The 25,960-nt window shown below is 52.3% G+C and overlaps 1 protein-coding gene across 3 annotated transcripts in view; it reads right to left on the bottom strand.

The window, feature by feature from the left end:
• Positions 1-4,332: 4,332 nt before the first annotated feature.
• The window catches only part of Sec14l1 (SEC14 like lipid binding 1), a 45,260-nt gene continuing 23,632 nt past the window's right edge, over positions 4,333-25,960 (bottom strand). For 2 of the 3 annotated variants that reach the window (XM_028889740.2, XM_028889741.2), the window contains exons 3-17: positions 24,923-25,072; positions 24,682-24,813; positions 22,663-22,791; positions 22,058-22,295; positions 21,026-21,135; positions 17,703-17,892; positions 15,416-15,504; positions 14,583-14,653; positions 13,105-13,276; positions 12,673-12,807; positions 10,439-10,573; positions 8,447-8,698; positions 7,218-7,396; positions 6,850-6,951; positions 4,333-4,866 (exon numbers count right to left, since the gene is read on the bottom strand). In XM_028889740.2, coding sequence (XP_028745573.1) covers positions 4,851-4,866; positions 6,850-6,951; positions 7,218-7,396; positions 8,447-8,698; positions 10,439-10,573; positions 12,673-12,807; positions 13,105-13,276; positions 14,583-14,653; positions 15,416-15,504; positions 17,703-17,892; positions 21,026-21,135; positions 22,058-22,295; positions 22,663-22,791; positions 24,682-24,813; positions 24,923-25,072 — 2,100 coding nt within the window. In that variant the 3' untranslated portion in view covers positions 4,333-4,850. Of the gene's footprint in view, positions 6,518-6,849; positions 6,952-7,217; positions 7,397-8,446; positions 8,699-10,438; positions 10,574-12,672; positions 12,808-13,104; positions 13,277-14,582; positions 14,654-15,415; positions 15,505-17,702; positions 17,893-21,025; positions 21,136-22,057; positions 22,296-22,662; positions 22,792-24,681; positions 24,814-24,922; positions 25,073-25,960 lie in introns of all 3 variants that reach the window. The other variant, XM_028889742.2, reaches the window with a different exon arrangement.

Here is a 25,960-nt window from a genome sequence, read left to right as displayed (position 1 = left end):
GGCTGGGAAGAGGCACTTGTCCTGGTCACCATTAGCGGCTGGCCACTTCGTGGTGCTTGGTTGTTTTTAAGACAGGGTCTCACATGACCCAGGCTGGCCTCAAACTAGATGCACAGATGAGATGACCCTGAGCTTGGGGCCCTCCCTGCCTCAGTCATACCTGACTGTGTGTCACTGGGGACGAAACCCAAAGTTTCTTCACACTTGGCAAGCTCTGTCCACTGGGCCACATGCCCAACCCCTTCCTCCTGGTTTTTTGTTGGTTTTTTTTTTAGATTTATTTATTTATTTATTTATTTATTTATTTATTTATTTATTTATTTATTTATTTATTTATTATATATACAGCATGTATGTCTGCAGGCCAGAAGAGGGCACCAGATCTCATTACAGATGGTTGTGAGCCACCATGTGGTTGCTGGGAATTGAACTCAGAAAGAGCAGTCAGTGCTCTTAACCTCTGAATCATCTCTCCAGCCCCTTTCCTGTTCCTCCTGTTTTAAAATGGTGGGGTTTTTTTTGTTTGTTTGTTTGTTTGTTTTGGTGTGTGTGTGTGTGTCTAGATGAAACAATCCAATTTGGGCCATTTGTTAAAATGTTGGTAAGTCTATCTGACTTGGAGAACTCCCTGCCCCACAGCTCATGACTCCCTATTAACTGTCTAGTTGATGTGTGTGCCTAGAGAGCCCTTGGCTAGCTTCTCTTTATTGTGGGCACATTGAATGCTGGGCAAAGGGCAGAGGGAACCTGACTTAAGATATCCCATAATTAGCTGAGGATAGAGGCACACACTTTATAATCTGAGCGACTTGAGAGGCTGAGACAGGAGGATTGCTGTGAGTTGAAAGCCATCCTGGTCCACATAGTGAGTTCCAGGCCAGCCCAGGTTAGAACCAGACCCTATCCCAAATCAAAACATTAGAGGTTTGCCTGCAGTTGCCTTATTAGCCAATCAGGAAACCACAGGACACACAGAGCATAACTGAACACAATGTTCGCACGTCCCCTTCCCGCTTTCTAAAAGGCTGTTGTGGGACGCACCGGCCACCAGGCATCCCACCCACTTCTCCTGTTCTAGTTTTGTGGTCAGGCTGGACATTCAGTGCTCCAAGTAGATACCAGCAGCTTCTCCAGAGCCCCAGAAAAGGCCTGGGTGCAGGATTCCTGAGTCAGACCCATGGCCAGCTTCACCTGGGCCCTTAGACACCAAAGCCAATTTGCTGGCCATAAGCATTCATTCAGCTCACTCTTTCCTTGAGAACTCTCACTTCATTGGCTCCTGGCCTAAGTTCAGTCCTCAAAAACGCCAAGTTGCCACCCACGTGCACCAAGGTTTTTTGTTAATATTTAAATTGTGTGTGTGTGTGTGTGTGTGTGTGTGTGTGTGTGTGTGTGTCACAGAGTACGTGTAGCGGTCAGGAGTTGGTATCTCCTCCTGTTATATGGGTCCTGGGACTGGAGCTCCGGTCACCAGGCTTGGTGACAAGCCCCTCTATCCGCCGAGCTTTCTCAACAGCTCTCTAAGGACATTCTTAGTTCTGCACTATCACTAAAATAGCTCTGGACTTGCCTGGTTTTCGGCCCTGGCTCCACCCCCACTCCATGCCCAGCGTCTTGGCCGCCAGTCTTGTGTGGCTCTTCACTTGGGACAGTTTTCCTCCCCTGTGCTCCCGGCTGGTCAGTCTCTCAGTGTCCGTAACTGACTGTCTCGTTTCCACGGCTGCAGCTCTCCCCCACTTCTGAGTCTCAGACTTTCATCCACTATCTCTGCTGGTGTCTTCATGTTCTAGTTCTCCTTTTAAAAGTGGGGTGGTGGTGAGAGAGCCTGGCTCACGCCTTTAATCCCAGCAGGGAGGATCTGTGTGAGTTTGTGGCCAGCCTGGTCTACAAAGGGAATTCCAGGACAGCCAGGGCTGTTACACAGAGAAACCCTGTCTTGAGAAACAAAATAAAAATTTCGGTATGTGTGTTATTTTTTGAGTCAGGCTCTCCTATAGCCCAGGATGCCACTTAACTCACGATGCAGCCAAGAATGACCTTGAACTCTCCCACCTCCTCAATGCTGAGATTCCAGGTATGCACTACCTCACCTGTTTTATGTGGTGCTGTGGATGGAACCCAGGGCTTCCAGCAGGCTAGGCCAGCACTCTGAACCAACCACATCGCAGGCCTAAAATTCAATGGTTTTTGTTGTTGTTGATGGTTTTGTCTGGTTGGTTTTTGGTTTTTCAAGACATGGTTTCACTGTGCAGTCCTAGCTGTCCTGGAACTTGTTCTGTAGGCTGGCCTCAAACTCAGAGATCCGCCTGGCTCTACCTCCTGAGTGCTGGGATTAAAGGCGTGCACCACCACCTGCTTTAAGATTCATTTTAAAGTCTGGTCATCTGCCTGACGGATGTCGGGTTGACTGGTCTTTTCTGACACTGGTTTTTATGTGAGTGTTCTAGGCTTCCACAGCTAATATGGCTCCCTCTTCTGCTGTTCTGGCGGAGTTTGCAAGAGTCGCCCATCTGCTCCCAGAGCTGCCCCGCAGCGCCCAGCAGCCTTGGCTGCTCGGTGTGTGCGGCAGGCCAGGTAGGCAGTCCGCTGCTGCCCCCAGACCTGTCCAGCAAGACCCCAGGCTACGAGGCATTCCTGTTACAGTAGCTGCCAGACCACCTCTGCTTTCTCCTCAGAGTGCAGGAAAGTTTTGTGAAGAGTGCTTTGTCCATGCCACTTTGGGCATTCTGGGATACCTTACTGCCTAGTTTTGTGGCAGATTGATGGTCACAGGAGCTATTACTATGGAAAAATACACACAATACTTACTGTCATTTGAGCATTTTGGGCATAGGATTCAGCTCTCCACCAGCTTCAGGTTTTACCTTGGCTGTATTTATTGTGGGGTCACCATTGCTATCTTCCCAGAATGCCTAGCTCTCTAAGTCCTCAGTTCTCAATTTTTAAAGTGACATGTACTTGTATGTGCCTGTGTGTGGGCACGTATGACACTACACATGCATGGAGACCAGGGACAGCCCGCGGGAGTCCATTCGCTCCTTATACCACATGGTCCTGCCGCGGAACTCAGGCTTGGCAGTGAGAACTGCACCCACCACACCATCTTGCCAAAGATGGTTTCCTTTTCCAAACCTTACTTTCCAAACAGAACTGAGCCCAGTTGATTTGTTCCATGACATTACTAGAATGCCTCCCCTGGCCCTTGAGAACGGCAGGCACCCCAAGGTTCAGGCTTGGTCCGAGTTCTCCAGGGATCTGGCATCAAAGAAAACATGGGGCTGGAGGTGTCGGCACACACCTGTAACATGGGGCTGGGGGTGTCGGCACACACCTGTAACATGGGGCTGGGGGTGTCGGCACACACCTGTAACATGGGGCTGGGGGTGTCGGCACACACCTGTAACATGGAGCTGGGTGTGTCGGCACACACCTGTAACATGGGGCTGGAGGTGTCGGCACACACCTGTAACATGGGGCTGGGGATGTCGGCACACACCTGTAACATGGGGCTGGGGGTGTCGGCACACACCTGTAACGCTAGCACTTGGGAGTTAAGCCAGCCCAGGCTGCAGAGGGAGTTTCAGGTTAGCCTGGGCTATATACACGGTGTCATTCAGGATGAGCACAGGCTAGCACTCTGGCCTAGTTTAGGGCACGCCACTTCAGGGTGGTCTTAGCTGAACAGGTGAGACCTGGGTTAGATGCCTGTAAGTTCTCCTTATCCTTGGGCTATCTCTCATTTCCACAAGAATGTGAGCCTGGAGCCAAGGCTAGGAAAGACAGGTTTGCCTTGACCAGCCTCGGGCTGGGATATCAGGGAGCCCAGCTTGACTGTCCGGGAGAGCATTCCCCAGCAGGACTCACAACCAGGCTATGAACAACACTTGGGAACCTCCTGCCTTCTACCCCATGAATGATCTGATCCCCCATCTGGGGACAGACTTCACCCTCCCTTTGGGGAGGTTCTAGTTTGGCAGCTGGCACACCTGTGATGACCTCCCCCATAACCTGTTCATGCCCTGCTGTCCCGGCTCTGCTGCCTCTGCAGACCTCTGCAAGTGGAGAGCCAGGATGAGGTCCCTCAGGCCTCCGCAGGCCCACGCCCGCTTAGAGAAACCCATTTTACAGTAAGGAATGTGAAGACCCTGGGAGCCAGGCTGTGCCAGTCTTGTCTGATTCACTGAACTGCACAGGGCACAGCAGGCGTCGAGGCAGAGTGACTACGGGCCACCCACTCCGCAGCCAGGCCTCCCCCTGCCTGTGGGCATCGGCAGCCCCGTTCTCTCCTCAATCTTCACACTCTTCAAAGACTTCTCAAGAAGAAAAGGACACTCTTCTTAAACAGTTCACATTTATTATTGTAACAATAAAAAATCTTTTAAAGACTATCAGTACTGTATTACCAAGAGTGAGGTAATATGTTTACAAAACATTTACAGAATTTGATATGCAAATAATGGATTCAGGAAGGAGAGTGAATTAAGACACTAGGAAGAGAAGAGAACCCAGAGAGTAGGTCCTGGGGGTGGGAGGGCGAGACAGCAGCATTTTAGGACACGTGCCGGGCACTGTGAGGAGAGACTCTGCAAGCCACACACTCACATCACACCTAGTCACCCTCACAAGGCAGCCAGCGCCCTGTGACTCGGGGAAAGCTGAAGGCCTGGGAGTGTGCAGTCATGTGCTGTGAGCTCTTAAAGATGCGCTCAGCTCTGAGGGGCTGAACAGTGCCACTTCTGAATGGACTTAAGGGGACAGATCTTCAGCCTGAGACAAGGCTGCGACTCAAATAGCTCTACAAACATCTGGGCACATGTGGACTGTTGAGTGAAGCATTTTCTTGGAGGCTGTCAGCAAAATCGCCATCTGAGACACAGAGAGAGGGAAAGGGAGAGGGAGAGAGAAGAGAGAAAGAGCGGGGGCATCTTCAGGTCCTTTCACTTGGAGCTGGGAAGCCCTGACCGGAAGCAGGGGGCTGACAGTAACTGCAGCCCTGCTGTGCTGTCTAGAAATGGCTCCCACGCACAGGAAATGCATGGCGAAGGGCCAGAGAGGCCAGCAACCAGAGGCCTGGGCATGACGCAGGGCGCCGGGAGCTAGCGGGGTCACTGGCCAAGCCAGGCTGCCGTGTAGTGTCTCCTCATGCTTGCTGACATGCCACAGCCTCCACAAAGCTCTCAAGTCACACAGACATCACCCAGTGCCTCAGAGCAGCATCAACACATGATTCCACACCTGCCGAACACACTCACGGCCATATGGGTCTGGCACCCATCTTTAGACACGTTTACCACACACTCAAACAGATCCCATGCCCTTCTCGTGGAGATCGGCCACCTGCAACTTCCAGACAGCTTTGTAAGCAACACACTTTCCCCATACAAGCTGTGAAGTGAGGGCCTGCTCAAACAGCAGGCTTTGGGAAGTTGGGATCAGAAAGAAAAAGACAAAGCAAGCCAACCTCTGGTCTGCTTCTATAAAATGCTGATAGAACAAATGAAGTCCTACCATCCCATCAGCACCCCGCTCCCTCATGCATGCAAACGGCACCTGCACACGCCCCTACAACATCCACCACACACCCAAGGCCACTACAAGCCATGCATCACCCTGGAGCACACTGCTGGAGTCTGCACTGCCACACTTCCGAAAGGAAGTGTGACCTACTGCTCCCAAACACCCCGCTGAGAGCTGAAGATCCCAGGTGCGGAGGACTGCGGACCCTGGGTGCTGAGGACTGCGGACCCTGGGTGCTGAGGACTGAGGACCCTGGGTGCTGAGGACTGAGGACCCTGGGTGCTGAGGACTGCGGACCCTGGGTACTGAGGACTGGGGACCCTGGGTGCTGAGGACTGTGGACCCTGGGTGCTAGGAGGACTGCGGACCCTGGGTACTGAGGACTGCGGACCCTGGGTGCTAGGAGGACTGCGGACCCTGGGTGCTGAGGACTGCGGACCCTGGGTACTGAGGACTGGGGACCCTGGGTGCTGAGGACTGGGGACCCTGGGTGCTGAGGACTGGGGACCCTGGGTGCTGAGGACTGAGGACCCTGGGTACTGAGGACTGGGGACTCTGGGTGCTGGCGGGTACAGAGCTGCCCATCTGCAGGAGGAAAAACAGCCTTCAGCAGAGGATAGAACCCTTCCCTTCCCCAAGTCCATGGACAGAAAAATTTTGCTCTGAAAAATATCAAAAGATTTGAAGAGGAAGAAAGAGAAAGCAATGTTTAATGATGGCGGGCGGTGTTGTCGGGAGTCGCAAGGAGCCTGGCAGCCCCCCCTGGGCAGAGTCCCTGCTCAGGAGCGGGCTGGCTCAGCTCCAGGACCGGGTGCTCTTGTAGGCTGCCAAGTCCTCAGAGGAAAGGGACCTCAAGGGCTGTCCTGAATCCACAGGCCACCTCCACTAACAGGGAGCCTCGAGGACTCCGGCGCAGCTTAGGGGCTGCCTGCCTGCTGCAGCTTCAGTTCCGTGGAGGAGGAGGAGGCTCGTCTCTGCAGGATGTCATACAAGTCATTCGCTAGTGGACAAGGTGAAGTTTGTTGGAAAAATTTTTTGCATTGACATTTGAGACCAGTCAGTCTCTTACTGTAGATAAACTACTTTTCTTTCGAGAGCCCTTGTGCTCTGGTGTGATTTTGTGCACGCTGCATACAAAATCTATGGCTATTGAGTTAAAGTTAGGGGTAGAGTTAAAACTACCTGTCCTGACAGTCTGGGACCAAGTGGCTAGTATACCATCTGGAGAGCCTGCTGCTATCTAGAGGGTGAGGAGTCTGCAATCCAGGGGTGGGTGGAGCACAGCCGTCGAGGAGGCTCCCTCCGCACTGGGCACAGGCTTCGCAGCACTACCTGGAAATCATGGAGCTCGAGTGTGATTGGCTGGAAGAGGTGGTGGCGGCGCTCAGCTGTGAGAACCCACTGTGGCTGGACTCCAGGCTGGTCATGGAGCCTCTGCAATCGGAACCAAGAAAGAACAAGGAGTGAGGAACTTCCCTGAGCCACCCAGATGCCCAGTGCCTGCTGGACCCCCAGCTCATCTGCATCTGCTCCTCCCGCACTAGAACTTGCAAAGCAGGGATGGGACACGGATGTCCACTGGAGGAATCCACTTCTTGTGCTCTGCCCACAGGTGAGGCTGCACTCCCTCCCTCTCCTGCGGCCCACAGAGCCCCAGATGGTGACCGAGCACCCCCAGGCCACCCCCCTCAGGCACGCACCGGAAATCCTCGGACCCGATCACTTCTGTGTAGTACATCACTTTGCACTTGTGAGAGGAGACCTGCAGGGAGGCCAGCACGTCGTCCACTCGGGGCAGGTTGGTGGCGGCACACGCTGGCATGCTGTGGAACTTCCACTGCAGGATGTAGAAGCCGGGCCACCTGGTCACATGGGAGCCCTGCAACAGCAGGCAGTGTAACTCAGGACACTCTGCCAACCTTCAAACAGGTCTCACAAGCTCCCAGGAGAGGCCTGTCCTGAGAGCTTGCCAACAGCCTGACCATGTCCTTCCACCTACTGGACGTGGCCTGCTCTGAGGCCTCTGTCAGGGGCTGGGAAGCAGCCTGCACTGTGTCTGCTGCCCTCAGCAGCCTGCAGCCTCTGGAGACCACCAGGCGGCAGCAGGTGCTTGGCAGGGTGGCGGCTGTCAGGTGGGCCTGTCTCTTGGACAGAGATTTCCAGGCCAGAGAACACTTCCGCCACACTCCCGTCACCTCCCCTGCACTCGGCAGTCGGTTCCAGTGACTTCTTCCATCCAGATTAAAAATCGAGAGGAAGAGCCAGCTTCAGACATGCACTGCTTTTAAGATGGGTGAAGACTCCCTTTTAAGCTGCCTCACAGAGCACTGATGGGCTGGCAGCCTGCATTTGCAAGCCACAGAGGGGTAGAGAGCAGGTGACCACTGTGTGGGGCAGAGGACTGTGGGAGCGTGGGAGTGAGAGCAGGCACTGACTGCCAGAGCTGCTGCGGGCGGGCGGGAGCCAGCACCAAGGGAGGGGCCCGCCCAGGGCCAACGTGAACCAGCACACTCCAGAGCTGCCATGCTTCCTATCGGGCTGGCAGTGGCCTCTGCACTGGCCCCTCTGTTTCTGTCTGTTCTCTTCCTCTGGAGGCAAAGCCACGCCCAGTCACAGCTCAGCGTCACAGCTCAGAGGAGTCACTGAAACCCAGATGTGTGCTACAAAGATTCTCTTCCCTGTCTCATGGCACTTGGGTGCAGAGGCTTCTGGGGAAATGGGAAACACATTTTACTAAGTTCATCACTCTGGTCTCAGGCTTCCTCAGACCATCGCTCCTTCCACTGGGCCGCGGGCATCCTGAGTCTCTCTGGCTGTGAGGGGTCTGACTGAGCAGGCCCACCTGTGCCCTTCTCCTGGTGGCAGAAGCCACATGGCTGGAAAAGCTCCTTGTCAGGACAGTGAGCACAGCGTCAGATGGCCAGCCTACCTGCACACTCTCGCCTTCTTTGCAGATCAGAGGAGACTCCACCATGCTGTAGTCCCGGCCTAGCTGCCAGACTTTGTCTATGAGCTGCACATTGTTCCCACCTGGAGAAGTGATGCTGTGGGCCCCCAGCGAGTCCTTTTTGGGTGGCTGGGGAGACCTCTTGGAGTGATAAATATTAAAGACGATGTCCCCTTTGCACACGTCAAAATCCCAGGTGATCACTGAGGCAGCGTCCACAATCTGAATGAGAATCTGGAGAAAGAGACTCCATTAGCAGCCACCGATTCACAGCACAAGGCCTGGCCAGGGCTGGGGCAGGATGGGCCCCTCTAGGGCTCTGTGGCTCAGATGTGTGAGCTGGTAAGGGGCAGGACAGATCAAATGGGGCAGTTCTCTATGCCACAGGCCACCCAAGCGTCCAGATGCCCATCCACCATTCTCTCAGTGTTCCCACTAGGCGTCACCAATGAGCCAAACCGCTAGCCCCGTGTGGACTCTGAAGAGTCCCGTTCCTCATCTTCCTGACAAAGGTCAGGAACACTCATGAGTGTGGACATGGGGTCAGTGGACGGCCTCAAGCTAGGGAGCAGCCGCAGGCCCTGAAGAAGGGAGGTGTATAAACAGAAGAACAGGCTGGCAGAGCCTCGTGCCTGTGAACGCACGCAAGTGGGTGGAGAGATCAGCGGTGCCCTGGGGGCGACCGCCGCGGGTACAGAGTGCCAGTCCCAGGCCTGGAATTTATTCTGCATCAGTCTGGTGTTCCAGAGGGAAGAGGCAGGTCTGTGAGGAGGCGGAAGGCTGCAAAGCAGGAGAAGCAGCCATGCAGTCTGCTGCCTGGCCTCCTCCAACCCCTGTAAGGCCGCTGAAGGAACACAGCCCCTCTCAGAGCAGCAGGCACCACTAAAGGGTGCAGCCGATTCTCTCCATCAAAGAAGCTCCCAGGGGCAGATCTATCCAGAGACCTGGGCCTGTGCTGACCGGGCGGGCGGCGGGCGATGGGAACTCTGAAGCCAGCCTCACTCCAGGCAGTACTTTGATGTGTGCTTTCCTTACACCCCAAGGCAGAATGAGGCTTTCACTGTCAACACTGACAGGTGCTTTGTGACTTAGGAATCACTGTGAGCCCGGAGTTTCGCAAAAGACAAGACTGACTGACAGCCACTGCCTCATAAACAGCAAAGAAGGGCTCCTCCACCCCAGCCTGCCTCCCCATCAGAAATGAAGGCAAATGACTCGTGGGACAGTCAAAGAACCAAGGCCCCTGCCCGGGACCATGAGAGGGAGGGAGGCACCCGGATTTGTGCCTGCCTGTTGGCAGCCCAGCCCAGCCAGGCTCTCTCTCAGCGTGCCTCTGTGTATCGATCGTCAGCTGTCTGAAGACACACCAGCGATGACAGCTGGCAGGCAGCGGACAGGGGTGGCCACAGCAGAGAGCCATCAGTGGGGCCCGCACTCCACTGACGGATGGGCCTGTTCCGGATAGAGTGCTGCCTCCCAGCTAAGCCAAGGGCCAGCAGTCACGCTCCCGCCACAGGGACCGGGAGAGGGACGCGTCAAACAGGAGCACTGCAACTTCTACCCTGGTCACCACACCCCACGTTGCCAAGAAGGGAAAGAAGATGTGCTCAGTTCCCATTCCTGGTAGTCCCCTCAGACTGACAAAAGCCAGCCAAGACTGCAAGAAATACAAATGACCAGAACCCAGCCAGGAAAAACTGCCGAGCACAACTTAGTCCATAAAACCATCCAACCCAATGTGTGTGTGTGTGTGTGTGTGTGTGTGTGTGTGTTCTGCAGTGGATGGGCCAGTCTGTTTTCAAGGTACACTCTGACCAGAGAGCACTGTGTCCTGAGGCAGCTCTACCCTTCAGGCTTGCCATTTACCAACCTCAGTGCCAACAAAACCTAAACCCAAGACCAGAAAAAGAAGCCAAGGACCCTAAGGGAAGCCCTGCCTGCCAGGTGTAGGTGGGAGAGGCCGAGGGCGGGCACCTCATGCGGGGCTCCTTTGAACACGCTGGCAGACTGGTAGATGGTCTCCGTCCAGAGCTTCAGGTCCTCATTTTCCAGCTCCTCTGCAGTCCTGTACAGAGATTTGGGGACTAGTCCACCCTCTGGCACATCACACTAGAAAGTAAACATGGCAGTGAGAGCCGGGTAGAGGCCAGGCAGCCCCTCACCCCACATGCCCACCTCCTGGGGCAGCTGGGAAAACGGAGAACATTGGCAATGTTATCAAATATTCTGTAGTACTTAGCAAAATATTTGTGCAGCCCACTTAAATACAAGTGTTTTTACTTGGAATAAATGAGAACAAGCTGAAGCTGGTTTACCACAGGATTCACACTAATATGCATGAGGAATCAACTCAATTACTAAGATGATTTACATGAGAATTAAAGGAATTTATATCGCACTATAAAAGAAAAGCATTTGGTTGGGCAGTTTCATCCCCAGCAGCCACAGAAATGACAGTCCCTCTAGGGCGCAGCTCGGCAGCACAGTCCCCCTAATGTGCACCGTGCTCGGGTTTATCCTCAGCACCACACAGACACAAAAACTCTGAGCAAGATAAAATAAAGCAAGCATGCTGTGTGACCTTGGTCACACAATGCATCAGCCAAAACCTAACAAAGGACTGCTACTTTTTCTGAATTTATTTGAAAAAGCTAAGCTGATTAGAATTTGTTCTCATTGTAAATTTTCCAACTGACCTTAATAAAGCAAACTCACATTACAGTGCATAAAATCTAAGCACTCCTGAGATCATAACCCGGAAGCAACTCCACACAAAGCGAGATTGCAGCCCTCGGCTTGTAGCACAGCACCAGTGGAAAATGTCCCCACCGTCACCAAGGTCACCAACGCTGTGTGGACAGGCTCTCTAGTGAAGCCTGCACTCCAGACTGAGGGTTATAGGTTCAGGGCCAGCATGGCTACATGATGAGACTGTGCCTCAAGGAAAATACATACATAAATAAACACTAGCCTGGTCCAAAGTTCAATACCCCTGTGCACAGAGAAGTCAAGAGTTCACGAATGACCTCTTGACAACCAGCTTGAGGAGCTCCTGGGGAGAGTTGAGAACAGGCCTCAGGAGGCCTCGACTCGACTCTGAGCACAACACAGCATGGCAAACACTGACAGGGGTGTGACGACGGTGGTCAGGAGAGCCCCCGCCCCAGCTCATTACTGCCAGTCCTAACTGCCTGGGATGGCTAGCCTTTCCCTCCACAGCAGCCATGGGTACCACAGCCTAGCCCATGCTCTAACCGTGCTCGTAATCACTGTGGTGGCAACTCACATGCCCTTTGAACTGCGGTGACATCTTCAATCTCCCTCACGGAAGCGAAGCGCAGCTCTCCTGCTTTCTAAATTCCTCCAGCCATTTGGAAAAACCACACTGAAAGCTCAACTCTCCAGCTAAAACAACCAGACAGTCCCCAGAGACAGACCTCAGAAGACCAACGTCAGTGTCACGTGTGACTAGAGAGCCTGGTAAGAACTCTGACTCCCCGCTACTTCCATTCCCACCGTGTGCCACAGAGCCAGTCACACATCTCTGTGGGCTCCTGCTCCCTGAACCCTCACGGCAGGCTTCTGGGCATGAGCCTCCATGTTCCAGCACTAGACAGTCTGCCAGCAGAGGCCTCTGGGTAATTATCCATCACCTCATTTCTTAAAATCCCAAATCTACAAAACAAAGAAACAATTCTTCTACATTTCAACTCTGAATATTCTGTTGGTTTACTTTAGTCAAGGAGAAATGGTCTTCGGAGTCGACTCAACATCTTACAAGTGTTTTTAAAGGCTGAAGAGATGGTCAACAGATGAGGTATTTGTCATGCAAACTGTGAGGGCCAGAATTTGGATCTCCGGTGCCTCTGTAAATGCAGAGTGGGCTGAACAGCCAGCCTGCCTGTAACTCCACTTCAGGAAAGGTGGAAGGAAGGGACCCTGGAGCAAGCTGGCTAGACAGATTCGCTTGATTAGTGAGTCCTGGGTTCAAAAGCAAAGTGGAGACCAACTGAGCCAACCTTGGGCCTATACACTCAGGCTCACACACTCACATCACGCAGAGATATGGACCTAGTAACAACCCTCCTAAAGACTCCTCAGTGGCTCAGTCCAGCTCAACAAAGTAACGCCAGCAACCAAGCAGAAGTTCGGAAAACCTTCAGGGCAAGCCAGTGCCTGGCCCTGGCACGGGTCTTGCCGATACATACCATGCACTCCCCACTCAGGAAATCTGGGATTATCTCTTTATCGATGTAATCCAGCAGGCCTCCAGGGCCCTGGTAGTCATTTCCTGCATAAATGAGGAATTTTCTTCTGGTGTTGTCGTCGATGAATGGACTAACCTGAAAGGAACCAGACAGAACAGTAACTCCACCTGCTGCCGTGGTCTTCGGAGACCACGCCTGCAGTGTAACACCATGCGAGAGCGAGGTGGCGGGGTCGCAGCTTTCATGCACCCTGGGACGTCTACTGGCGAAGCACCAGGCTCCCTCCTCAGGAAAAGCCCGCTCGTTTCCCCCTCAAAGACTCCGCAGCACTTCATGTCTGTGTTTATTTGCTTTCTCCCGCCTAGCTGGGGCTTCAGTGGGAGGCATGAACTGAGCAGGCCCGGCTGCCTACAGAGCAGCATCTAAACCCACCAATGTCCAGAGGACAGGGAAGACCCTGGGGGCACGGAGGATGAGGAGGCGGCCCAGCGTCTCCGGGTAGTTGGCCTCCACCACCTCGATGATGCGCAGCAAGGCTTTGACCCCAGGTCTCCACAGATGCCGCATGTTCAACCCTTCAAGGTCCACCAGGCAGGTCCACGAGCTATGAATAACACGAGGATGGGTTTATTTAACAGATGGTACTTGGCAAACGGTGTCCTATTTCATTTTCTACAGTCTTTAAAAATTAAAATGTTGTTAGCTGGGTGGTGGTGGCACACGCTTTTAATTCCAGCACTAGGGAGGGGAGGCAGAGGCAGGTGGATCTCTGTGAGTTGGAGGCCAGCCTGGTCTATAGTGAGTTTTTAACACAGAGAAACCCTGTCTTGAAAAACAAAACAAACAAACAAAGGTGCTGTGAACTCTTACATCTGCATGTATGAACCACAGACTAGCAACGTGACAGGAACAAAGCCTGAACTACAAGACCAGGTCCTGACAGACCACAGCGAGTCTATAAACTGCTGAAACACCAGTGCTCAGGCATCAAAGGCAGGAGGATCAGGAGTTCAAGGACAGCCTGGCTAATGAGACTCCAGCTCTGAAGAGGCCCCTCAGACCTGCTCAATGCTGAGCATCCAGGTGCCGCCTCCTGGCCTGTCATCAAGGCCCTTTACACCAGGCCTTCGACACACCGAGTGTAAAGGGCAACAACTGCAGTATTCACAGGTCTAGTACCGCCTCTAGAACCGACAAGCAGTTGTGAGCAGGGACCCGGCCCACCCTGGCCTGGCACAACGGACCTGCTCGACCCCAGACAGGGTCTCATGCAGCAAAGGCTGGCATTGAACTGCAGATAGCTGAAGATGACCTTGAACTCTTGATCCACTTGCCTGGTTTCTCAAGTGCTGGGATTACAGGAGTGAGCCAGCATGCCCGGCTTTTCTTTTCTAAGTTTTTTTCTCTGCCCATTTTTTTTTTTTTTAATTTTTAGTTTCTATGTGCATTGGTTTTGACCTGCATGTCTTTGTGAGGGAGTAGGATCCACTGGAACTGGAGTTAGAGACAGTTGTGAGCTGCCATGTGGTTGCTGGGAATTGAACCCAGGTGCTCTGGAAGAGCAGCCAGTGCTCTTAACTGCTGAGCCTTCTCTCCAGCCCCCTCCTCTGCCCATTTTCAGAACAGTATTCCACAGTTAGAAGCAGGTTCTTGAAAAAGAACTGTGGGCTGAAGGGCACAGAAGCCAACAGGAAACCACCTTAGTCCTGGCTCCTGGGACCAGGCAGCTGGTAACTCAGGGGTGGCAGATAGGAAACCTTGGCACTAGCCCTGGAACTGACCTTATCACTTGCTTTCCAACCTTCTAGAACATGTTGGAAACCATCGACTATCAGATTGTGGTGCCAAAGATCAGCTAAAAGTATTTAGTTCCTGTTCTTTATGTGAAAAGGAGATAAGGCTGCACCGACCTGATGGGCCGGCCGAAGACTTTGGTATTTTCTTCACATCGTCTCAGGCCTTCTTCGTTTATGGAAAGAACCTGAGCAAATGACAGAGGCCAGGGTCAGTCCCAGAAGGTACAAGTAACATCAGACTTCACAGAGGGTGCTAAGGCAGAACGACACAGCCACGTGTGACCGCAGGAGGGGGTGAGGAGGACAGGCTCGTTCAGGACAGCAGCAGGGGGGTGAGGAGTGTGGGCACACCCTGGTCTCACCATATCAGCCAAGGCAGAGGCAGGCAGAACAGCTGCCAGGGAGGCTCAGGAAAGCTCTCGGGTGGAGTTACACGCGCGCGCACGTGTGTGTGTGTGTGTGTGTGTGTGTGTGTGTGTGTGTGTGTATGTGTGAGTGTGTGTAAACACACATGGCTGGGGTACAGGCACCTGAAAGAATACACAGCAAAACAAGAGCTGTGAATACTGGGGAGATGGGATTTGCCTTTTTAAGTCTTAGTTTGTTTCAAACTGACAGAACAGATTCTTCTCTGGGCCAGGGGTGCAGTAGATCTGGGGAGATACAGGGGTGGCCTGGAGCTCAGCAGTCTATGAAAGGGACCATCAGCCTGAAATAGGGAGGGTCAACAAAAGGGACGTGGCTGACTGCTCTGTGAGTCAGAGGCGGTAGGAGCTGTCTCCTGAGGCCTGCGGTGCATGTCCCCTCAGAACCCTTCCTTCCTGCAGAGCACATGTCCCCAAGTGCAGAGCATGAGCACTTGTCCCAGCAGCCAGCTACAATGCCTCAGTCCTGCTGGCAGCGAGAGTGAGGCCAGCACGCGGCCCAGCATTCCCCAGAGCACTTACATATCGTAGCAGGGCTTCCTCTCCGAGGGCTCGCACCAAGCCCTTGGTGTCCATCTGCCCCAGCCTGAGCACGTACAGCGGCCGCCCATCTGCAGGGAGGCAGGGAGGAAGCTGTGTCGAGTGGCAGGACATACCTCTAAGAGTCTTCACAAGGGCTAAAGAGCAGTTCCATGCCAGAGGCCCCTCCTGTGAGACCTTGTGTTCGTCCCCTGCAGAGCCCAGAAAGGCTCCCCAGGGAAGCATGCTCTTCTGCACTCATGCTTGAGATAGGCAGGGTAAGCATGGCGCTTGGCCTACTGTACGGAGCAGAGAGAGACTGGCTTCTGTGTAAGAATGGCCCGGGGAGGGGCGACCACGTCAGCTGATAGCAAATGACAGGACGTAGGGCCCACACTGCTCAGCTGGGCCAGGTCAAGTGGGACTGAGCTGGGGTGCAGCCTGCCTGGCTTCCCAACCTGTGTGCCATGGGTGCTGCGAAGCTCAGTGTTTAGTACCGGGGACATCAGCACAGCCACATACTTTCTATGAATACAGAGGGTTGTTTTTAATTATAAAATAATTTTTTCATAAATTACTAAAAAGTTATTGTCAAGATTTTTAAAAAGCCAGCCTTCCTCCCTGAGGACACACATCTGGAAACCTATGAGTCCCACAGTCAGCACATGCTGGGTCCGTGGCTCCCTAGCCTGAAGGCGCAATGAACAGGCCACCTAACTCACTCCAGAACCTTCACCACCTGGCAGAGGAGAGAAGACCTTGGGCCGAGCACACCCTACAGTCGTGGCCCCGGACCCAGGCCGTGCTGGAGGGGCAGTGCTGAGGTCAGCATCCTCAGCACACCAGGTCTGCTGTCATCCTTCCTGGGACCAACACCTGTCCCCTGGAGAACTTCACCTGCAGCCCAGGGTCTCACTGCGTGGCTCTGGCTGGCTTGGAACTTGCTCCATAGATGACCTTGAATCTCTGTAAGATCACCCTGCCTCTGCCTCTGCCTCTCAAGGGGTGGGATTACAAACATTCACCCCACACCTGGATGTCCTGATATTTAGTAAAACACATCTTTTAATCTTTTGTTTGAGACAGGGTCTCAGTTATAACTCTGGCTGTTCTGGAACTCACTGTGTTTTCCAGACTGGTTTCAATATCTGCCTGCCTGTCTCCTAAATGCTGGATTAGAGGCACGAGCCACCACAGCTGGGCTGTCGGTATCTTACTACCAAAACGTTTTAACCTGAAGACTTGAGCCACGGCTGGGCATGATGACACACACCTTTGATCCCAGCACTGGGGAGGCAGAGGCAGGCGGATCTCAGTGAGTTTGAGGCCAGCCTGGTCTACAAATTGAGTTCCAGAAGAGCCAGAGCTGCTACACAGAGAAACCCTGTCTTGAAAACAAAAAAAGAGTTGAGCCACAAAGTGGAATAAAAATAAGTATTACATTTTCAGTAAAAATTAATAAAGTCATGAGCATCAGAGTGCACAGTATTGTGTCTCAGAATTCAGGATCCTAATGCAGGAGGATCTTGGGTTCAGGGCTAGTCTATGCTACATAAAGAGACCCCGTGTCAAGCAGAAACCCAAAAGTTACTGTCACCCTCAATTATACACAATATTAAAAACAAAAAAAGATGAGTTAAAAGCTCCTGTTAACTATTTCAGCGAGTTCAAGGCTAGTCTGGGCTACATGAGATCTTGTCTCAAAAAAGTAAAAAAAGCAAAAATTAATAAAGCTACAATTAATCTGGAGAACTACATTCACAAAATTAAAACCAAGATTTCCAGGAGCTGTTGATCTGAAAAGACATGTTCAAGGGGAGGAGGGCCCAGTTCCTAGTGTCTCTGTCGTGTCTGTGACCACAGTGCCACCCATACAGCTGGAAGGCTCTAGGTCAGCGGCGAGAGGAATGTGGACAGGGTGCATCTTCCCACAAGGCTGAGGCAGGTGAGGGGCTAGGGGAGTTTCTTGAAGCTGCCTTTTCTAGGGGTGGCTGGCATGCACCTGTGCTGTGCCTTGGGCCTCAGGGAGCTCTTCTGCACTGTCTGTGGCAGGAGACCAGGCCAGGCAGCTTTTGGCTACTCTAAAGGTGGTGGTCAAGCCGTCTGTCAGCGCTGGGCTACCGAACTGTATCACACACTGCAGTGTTCTCCTGGACCAACCAGACTCCCTAAGAACAGAAGGCAAGGCACTCGTACCACTTCCCAATGCCTGGCTGTCCCCGACATGCTACAGGGTGCCATGGAGGATACCACGAAGCACAGAGCTGTGGCCATGTCAGGCTCACCCTACCTTTGTCATGGTGATGCCAGCCTCCAGCGTAGTAATCCTGAAGGACCTGGGGTGGAGTCCAGGTGTCCAAGATGTAATCCACCTGGTGCTGTTTCCGCCAAGTTAGAGACTGGCACATGATCTCTCTGGCTTTGTCAATATTAAAATCCCGGGCACGCAGAAAGCGGAGAATGTGCTCATCCTTTGGAATCTAGGAGAAGACAGGTCTCTAAGCCAAGTGGGAGCTGCTGGAGAAAGTCAAACCTACTGTGGTAATCTGAATGTACCTGGCCCCTAAGCTCGTAGGGAGTGGCACTATTGGGAGATGTGGCCTTGTTGGAGGAGGTGTGTCACAGTGGAGGTGGGCTTTGGGGTCTCATATATGCTCAGGTCACACTAGTGAGACAGTTCACTTTCTGTTGCCTGTGGATCAAAGATGTAGGACTCACCAGGCGGTGGTGGCACACACCTTTAATCCCAGCACTCGGGAGGCAGAGGCAGGCGGATTTCTGAGAGTTCGAGGCCAGCCTGGTCTACAGAGTGAGTTCCAGGATAGGTTCCAAAGCTACACAGAGAAACCCTGTCTCAAAAAAAAAAAAAAAAAAAAAAAAAAAAAAAAACCAAACCCTGTAGGACTCTCAGCTTGGTTTCTTCTCCAGCACCACGTCTGCCTGCACTCCATGCTGCACCATGTGATAATGGATTAAACCTCTGAAAATGTAAGCCACCCCAATTAAATGTTTTTCCTTTATAAGAGTTGCCATGGTCATGGTGTCTCTTCACAGCAATAGAAACCCAACCTAAGACACCTACCTCCTGCCAACAGTGAGCCACGCTGTTCACAGTGCCAAGAAGCAGCATCCCTAGGTTGAGCACAGTAAATGCTTTTCTAGCAAGTACAAGGCAAGGGTCTATCCCTTGCACCACCAAAAACTGCTGCCAGAGAAGTCACCCCCAGTGTCATGAAAAAAGCAGTCAGTACTGGGATAGACCATCCTGATTGTACCATTTTCAACTCAGCAAAGTAAAGTGGAGGCAAACTGATCTCTGTTTGTTTGAGGCAGGGTCTCACTATAAAGCTCTGCCTGGAACTCACTATGTAGACACTGACCCCTTTGCCTCTGCTTGATTAAAGGCATATACCATCACAACCGGCTGTAAATGGACTACTTAAACATCTGGCCGCTGTGTGAATTGTAGCAAGACAGCTTCTCTGTACACAGTACACTTCAGGTGCTGGTGTGTGTAGACATACCGGAATGTTCTCCTCCCTAGGATGCTTGCCTGAATAAAGAACAAGCCTGAGGCTGTGTTCCCAGCCTACTCTGGGCCAGGTATCTCCCCCAAGGCTAGATATTCATGAATGAGGGTAGTAGGACCATCATGGGCCAGGAAGTGAGTAGGAACAGTAGCCTCCCATGACCCTTCCTGGCCATGTGAGACAAAGCCAGTGCTGAGGACATGGCATCAATCATCTGAAAAGAATTAGTCACCCAAGTGATTAAGAATGGAGGTGGCCGGGCAGCAGTGGTGCATGCCTTTTAATCCCAGCACTTGGGAGGCAGAGCAAGGCTGATCTCTGTGAGTTCGAGGCCAGCCTGTTCTACAGAGCAAGATCCAGGACAGACACCAAAACTACACAGAGAAACTCTGTCTTGAAAAACCAAAGAATGTAGGTGTTGGGAGTCGGGCATGGAGGAGGGTACACACACCTAACCTCAGTACTCAGTTGGCTGACACCAGAGGATCAAGAGTTTTCCACTATTTGGGGCTGGAGAGACAGATCAGTGGCTAAACATGCCGTGTAGACATGCATGTAAGCAAAACATCCATAAACATAAAATAACAAACATTAAAAAAATCTTTTTCCAAGTTTGAAGCTCAATAAGACTCTCCCAAAAAAGAAAGTGGAGGAGGCAGGGCTGAAGAGACGGACGGCTCAGCAGGTAGGGCACCGGCTGCTCCTCCAGAGGACCCAGGTTCAATTCCCAGCCCTTACAGGGAGGCTCACAATCATCTCTAACTCCAGTCCCAGGGAGTCTTCTGGCCTTGACAGACACTGCACACACACGGCACACAGATATACATGCAGGGAAAACACTCATATCCATAAGATAAAAAATTTAAATACATACATAGAAATATATTCTCACCCTAATAAACCAGTTACCTACATTTCTTTTAAAAAGAAAAGGGAGGAAAGGGGAGGGGAGGGGCAGAACAGGACTGGAGGTGCCAGAACCAAGTGGTCCAAGTTAGGATCTGGCTTGATCACGCACCAGCTCCACCTCAGCTAGTTGCCAACCCCTCCGCTGCCCTGATTCTCACACTATACTCACCCACAGAGCTGGGAGGACTGAAGGATGTGGAGACTGGACAGCTGAAGGAGCTGGAGCATCCACTATACAGCTGTCCAGCAAAGGTGCTCTTCTGTGGCTGCTTCCCTAACGACTGGTGATTGGCAGCTGTAAGCCAAGGCAACCAGGCCCGAGGGACCAGGTCAGGCACACATGATGCTCAGCTCCCTTTATCTGATAATGTCCACACTGGCTAGACATAGTAAATTAAATGTCCCGTTTTCTATAAACCTCACTTCTGTGGGGCTAGGATCTCCCCCAATCTCAGAAGCAAAGCTCCATTGTGATGGGGGAGGAGAATGACATTCTCCTGAATAACCAAGTACAATGATATATGTTTATTAAATGTCACAATGAAGCTGATTCCTCTGTATGCTAAGGCCAACACTTAAAAAAATGCTCCAACATGTCTGGGCTCCAGCTCAACATGGACAGGCACTATGTTCTGCTGATTGGCATTTCGTGGTTTCTGAGCTAGACTTTTCTCTGGGAAACACAGGAAACACGGCTACTCGTGTGTGGATGGCATCTTAAACCTGCCGTGAGGATTTGGTGCCACAGCAGACACACTCAGGGGCACCGCACGCGGGACCAGGAGGAGCTCTACTCTCAGGAGCCTCAAAGGAGACTGCAGGCGCGTGCGCAGGCCGCAGCACTGACGGGGAGGGGCCAGCGCTGACGGGGAGGGGCCAGCACTGACGGGGGAGGGGCCAGCACTGACGGGGAGGGGCCAGCACTGACGGGGGGGCCAGCACTGAGGGGAGGGGCCAGCACTGACGGGGAGGGGCCAGCACTGACAGGGGAAGGGCCGCAGCACTGATGGGGGAGGGGCCAGCACTGACGGGGAGGGGCCAGCACTGACGGGGGAGGGCCAGCACTGACGGGGAGGGCCGCATCACTGACGGGGAGGGGCCAGCACTGACGGGGGAGGGGCCAGCACTGACAGGGGAAGGGCCGCATCACTGACGGGGAGGGGCCAGCACTCACTTTGCCCTTGTGAGTCTCCTGCAGCCACTGGCGCAGCCTGATGAGGCAGCTCTCCTGGAGCGGGGTCAGGTCGCCCAAGTACCGCTTGATGTAGTCGGCGTCGAGTTTGTCTGGAATCGAAGGTGTGTGGTGTTACTGACCACGGAGCGAGCCTGGGTCGCCTCAGAGAGGCTGGTGTGCGGCAGGCAGGGTGTGCTGGAGTGTAGCGGGGCAATAAGGCAGTCTAGGGCGATATCACTGATAACCACAGGTGAGTAATTGGTCTTTAAGATCAGATCCCGATAAACACAGGAAGGTCCTCCGCCTGTAATTTCAGTACTACTCAGGACAGGCTGATCGCTTAACAGAATACACTCATCTTCAACACAGGGCCTGAGTTCAAGAGCACTACACCAACTCCCTCCCTGGCTGACCGTCCAAAGACAAACAGAATGAAGAAAGATACATTCCAATGTCTTAACAATGCTTCTCAGGGTTAGAATCTTCCTACGTTTTCTGATTTTCTCCCCTATTTTCTAAACCTTTTGTAATTAAAATTGAGAACTTGTGCCCTGTGTATGTGCTTAGCACATGGAAATGCACACAAACCGTGGCCCAGCCCTGACACTCACTAGCTGTGTGACTATTGACAAGTCACCTAACTGCGCTCTGCCTCAGCAAACCCACTGAACTGAGGGTTCGTCCACCTGAAGGCAGCCCTCATTAAAGGAGTAACACTGGTCACTGAGTGCTCCGAGTGGGAGCTATACAGAGGGAGCAGAGGGCCGTGGGATGGAAAAGCTGCCACTATCGTTACAGTCAAAACACACAGAGATCACTCTCGGGTCCCAATCAGTGAACGACTAGAAATAACGTCTATTTAGTGAAAAAGAACAAATGAAGGTGTTCTGGAAGTGGGAGGCTTGGGAAACAAGGTAAGACACAGATGGCTTTCTCTTCTGTGCGAGGTGGACAGTTCTAGGAGACACAGCTGGACAGAGCCATGGGGGGAGGAGGGGAGGCCCACGGGTCCCCTGGCTGTGCCAGACTCACCGTCAGGGGTTCCCACCACAGCCTCAGATGCTGTGCCTGGGCTACTGAGGCCCTCCCCGCTCAGCCCCTCCTTGAGGGCAGCAGCATCTGGGACCAGGACAGCTGCAGATGTGGTTTGACTCTTGCTTGCTGACAATGGTTCTGATGAGGGCCCCAGTGAGGGTGGGGTCCAGCGGGGCACGAAGGTGATGCCTTCCTCCTCCAGCTGCCGCAGGTAGTACTCGATGATTTCTTTCCCCTTTGAGGTAAGACAGCTATGATTAACATGAACCCCCACTCACCAGTTTATAAAACATTACCCACACCAGCATCTGGGGGCTGTGGACACAGCTCTGTGGTGGAATGCTAGCTTAGCACATGTATGGCCCTAAGTTCAACCCCCTATCCCCCACCTACCCACCTCCAAAATAATTCTCACTGGAAGCAGTGGTGCACACCTGTGACCCTAATACCTGGGAGGCTGAAGCAAGAGGATTACGAGTTTGAGTGAACTATGGAAACTGTGTCTCAACAAGTAAACAATAAATTAAAAGACAACCAGGCTGTAGTCATTCTCTCAGAGACGACCACCTCCTTCTCCATAAAATCCCAAGAAAGACACTCACTTTTTTAATGTTGCTGGTATATTGTTTCATGGCAATTTTTTCCACTGTACTTTCAAACCCAAAGAAGGATTTGATATCTAAACTTGCAGATTGTTCAAAACAGGTCCAGTCTTCGTTCTCAGGGTGAACCTGCAAGCAGAGAACCCATTCCCACTACCACGCTCGCAACAGAGACATCCCGTCGGCTCCCGCTAGCTGACCAGTACCCAGAAGAAACCTGTTTAATGGCATCACTGTCACGAGGAAGGAGAAGGCAGGACAAAGCATTACCCAGATGGAGTCGCCATTCAAAGGTTCTAATCATAATGACTTTCTAAGTGACTTTTCACCTCTAGCCCCTTCATCTGCTCACCCAGCACCTGTACGTGGTGCTGTACGTGGACAGAAAAGGAGCCACACTCTGCTGCTCCGGCCCAGAGGGATACATATGCCATAGGTAGTTGAGAAAGGCCCAGCAGGGCTGCAGGGCTAGAGACGGCATGGCCGGCTGCAGGGCACAGCAAGGGGCGGAAGGCTGGTGCGTGGGGAGGGGGTGAGGACTCCGGGTTCCTCTGCAGGGATGGGGAGTGCTGTGGGCTTGAAGAAGGGACAAGTGTGCTCATTTGGATTCTGTGTGGAGGGCGGTGTAGGAGGCTAACAGCAGAAGCAGAGACCAGGAGGGGTTACTCTCTCTCACGCTCTGGGGAAGCAGCTCCTGCAATAAGAGCATGCAGTGAAGCCCAAGCTGCACAGATGCTCAGAGCTCTGCTCACAAAGACACTCAAGCTTGGCTTCAAAACACATCCAAAGTGTCAGAAGCTGGGCCAGGAAAAAACAAACAAAACTTCATATTTAAAAAACCAACCAGATGCCGGGCGGTGGTGGTGCATGCCTTTAATCCCAGCACTCGGGAGGCAGAGCCAGGCAGATCTCTGTGAGTTCGAGGCCAGCCTGGGCTACCAAGTGAGTCCCAGGAAAGGCGCAAAGCTACACAGAGAAACCCTGTCTCGAAAAACAAAAAACAAAAAACAAAAAAAAAAAAAAAAAAAACAAACAAAAAAAAAACCAACCAGGAAGCTAGCCTTTGTTGTCCGAATGTTAAAAGGTTTTTTAATAAAAAACCCAGAGCCAGATAGTGGGGTGAAAGCTGAAAGATCAGAGAAGCAGAGCAAAGCACGGCCACCACCTCTGACCTCTGGGACTCCTCAGCCCGAAAGAGCCTCTAACTGAAAGGGACACGTCTGCTGAAAAGTCTTCTAGTCCCTGTCTCCTCACACCTTATCTACCTTTCTCCATCCAGCCATTAAAGGCATGTATGTGTGCTTCCTAAGTACTGGGATTAAAGGTGTATGCCACCAGTGTCTGGCTGTTTCTCTCCTAGACTGAGTCAATCTCATGTAGTCCAGGATGACTTTGAACTCACAGAGGTCGGGATCTCTGTGTCACGAGTGCTAGTGATTAAAGGTGTATGCTACCACTGCCTGGCCTCTATGTTTAATCTAGTGGCTTGTTCTGTTCTCTGATCTTCAGGCAAATTTTATTAGGGTACACAATATATCACCATAGGCCTTGGTTACTACATGCCTTTAGTCTGAGCACTTGGAGGCAAAGGCAGATAGGCCTTTGTGTATTCCAGCCCAGCTTGCTCTATATAATAAACTCAGGCCAGCCAGGGCTACACCGTGAAACCCTGTTTCAAAAAAACAAAACAAACTAATCAGGAGCTGAGTGCAAGGGTACACTTATAATCCAGCATCACTCAGGAGACAAGGCAAGACGGTGATAAGTTAAGGCTAGTCTGGTCTACAGGGCAAATTCCAAGACAGTTAGGGTACAGAGCCAGTCCCTGCCTTAGAAACAAGAACAGTTGACTGCCTTGACTGCCACAACCACACAGCCCTTCCCCCAGCACGCTACACCAACTCCCCGACTGTCATTCATCTCGATGGAGCAACAGCAGCTGGTGCAGCACAAAGAAGCGTCCTGTTAACAGTGGCTGCACGTGGCCTTGGGGCCCCGGGGGCTGGGGCCACGACTCACCGTGTAGCAGCAGTGCTCATGGATGATGACCCGGTTAGAAAACGTCTCATTGTGGGCCTCGATGTGCAGAGTGCGTTCTCGATAATTCAGGGAGTTTTTCTGGACAAAATAAACATAATCGACTCCTGCGATCTTAAAGAAGAGACAAAGAGGGAAAGCATTTATTAACGGTGCTCTTGCTGAACGTGAGTCCACTGTCTTGGGCGGCTCCCAGCCTCCTGTGTCCCCCTCCTCCAGCCACCTTCTTCAGCAGCCTGGGAGCGTCGATATCCAGCTTGCAGCGCCTCTCGATGACATGAACAGCCCCATCTTCACTCTTGAATTCGCTGACGGTGTCACTGTCCACGAACATTGGAATCAAAGGACATGTAGGGAACCTCCTTTCATAGGCCTGTGACAAATGGCAGGACAGAAGGAAATGACAGCCATCACTGCTGCACCCTTAGACAAAAAGCACCTTGTCCCCAGGCTGCAGCACAGCAATCTTCCAGAAGAGGGGAGACCCACGGTCATGGACTGGCAATTCTGCCCACATGCATTTTCAAGTTCAACACAGTGCAAGCCCCGGCAGGCTCTTCTTGTAGTTAAATGCAAGATGATTTTCGAATCTATGTACAAGGCAAAAGAACCAACCTAGCTAACGTGACTTTGAAAAGCAATCCACAGGGAAGATCCCTCACCCTGGCCATGGTTATGCAGTTAAAGGCTAACTGCTCTCTACTGGGAGAGACAGAACCCCAGTGGGCCAAACAGACGCAGAAAACTGCAGTGTGCCGCTCCCTCCTCCTCCGGGCTGAGAGGATGAACCCAAGGCTGTGTGCACAATCAGCACCAGCACAGCTGAACCCCACTGCACCTCAGGGTCTGCCTAAGTCGATTTTGACAAATGTAGAAATTTGAAGGAAGGAAAAAATTAGGATGGCCTTTTTTCTTTAAATATTTACCATGATCTAAAACAAAACAAAAATCCTCTTAATAATTAAAATGCAATCAGAATATGAATAAAAGCATTACGGTGCATGCCAGCAACCCCAACAGCTGGAAGGTGGAGGCAGGAGGATTATGAGTTCAAGTCCAGATTGGGTTAAGGAGTGAAACCATCATCTCAAAAAAAGAGGGAAACAGGAGTTCCCAGGGAGCTTAGACACATGCAAACAGCTCCACATAGAAATGAGGAGCAGAGGGGCCTGGAGAGATGGCTCAGCAGTGAGGCACACTGGCTGTTCTTCTAGAGAACGTGGGTTCAATTCCCAGCACCCACATGGTAGCTTACAACTGT

The sequence above is a fragment of the Peromyscus leucopus genome, chromosome 8b (assembly GCF_004664715.2).
Source record: "Peromyscus leucopus breed LL Stock chromosome 8b, UCI_PerLeu_2.1, whole genome shotgun sequence".
NCBI lineage: Eukaryota > Metazoa > Chordata > Mammalia > Rodentia > Cricetidae > Peromyscus > Peromyscus leucopus.
This window is presented reverse-complemented; position numbering and strand designations above follow the sequence as displayed.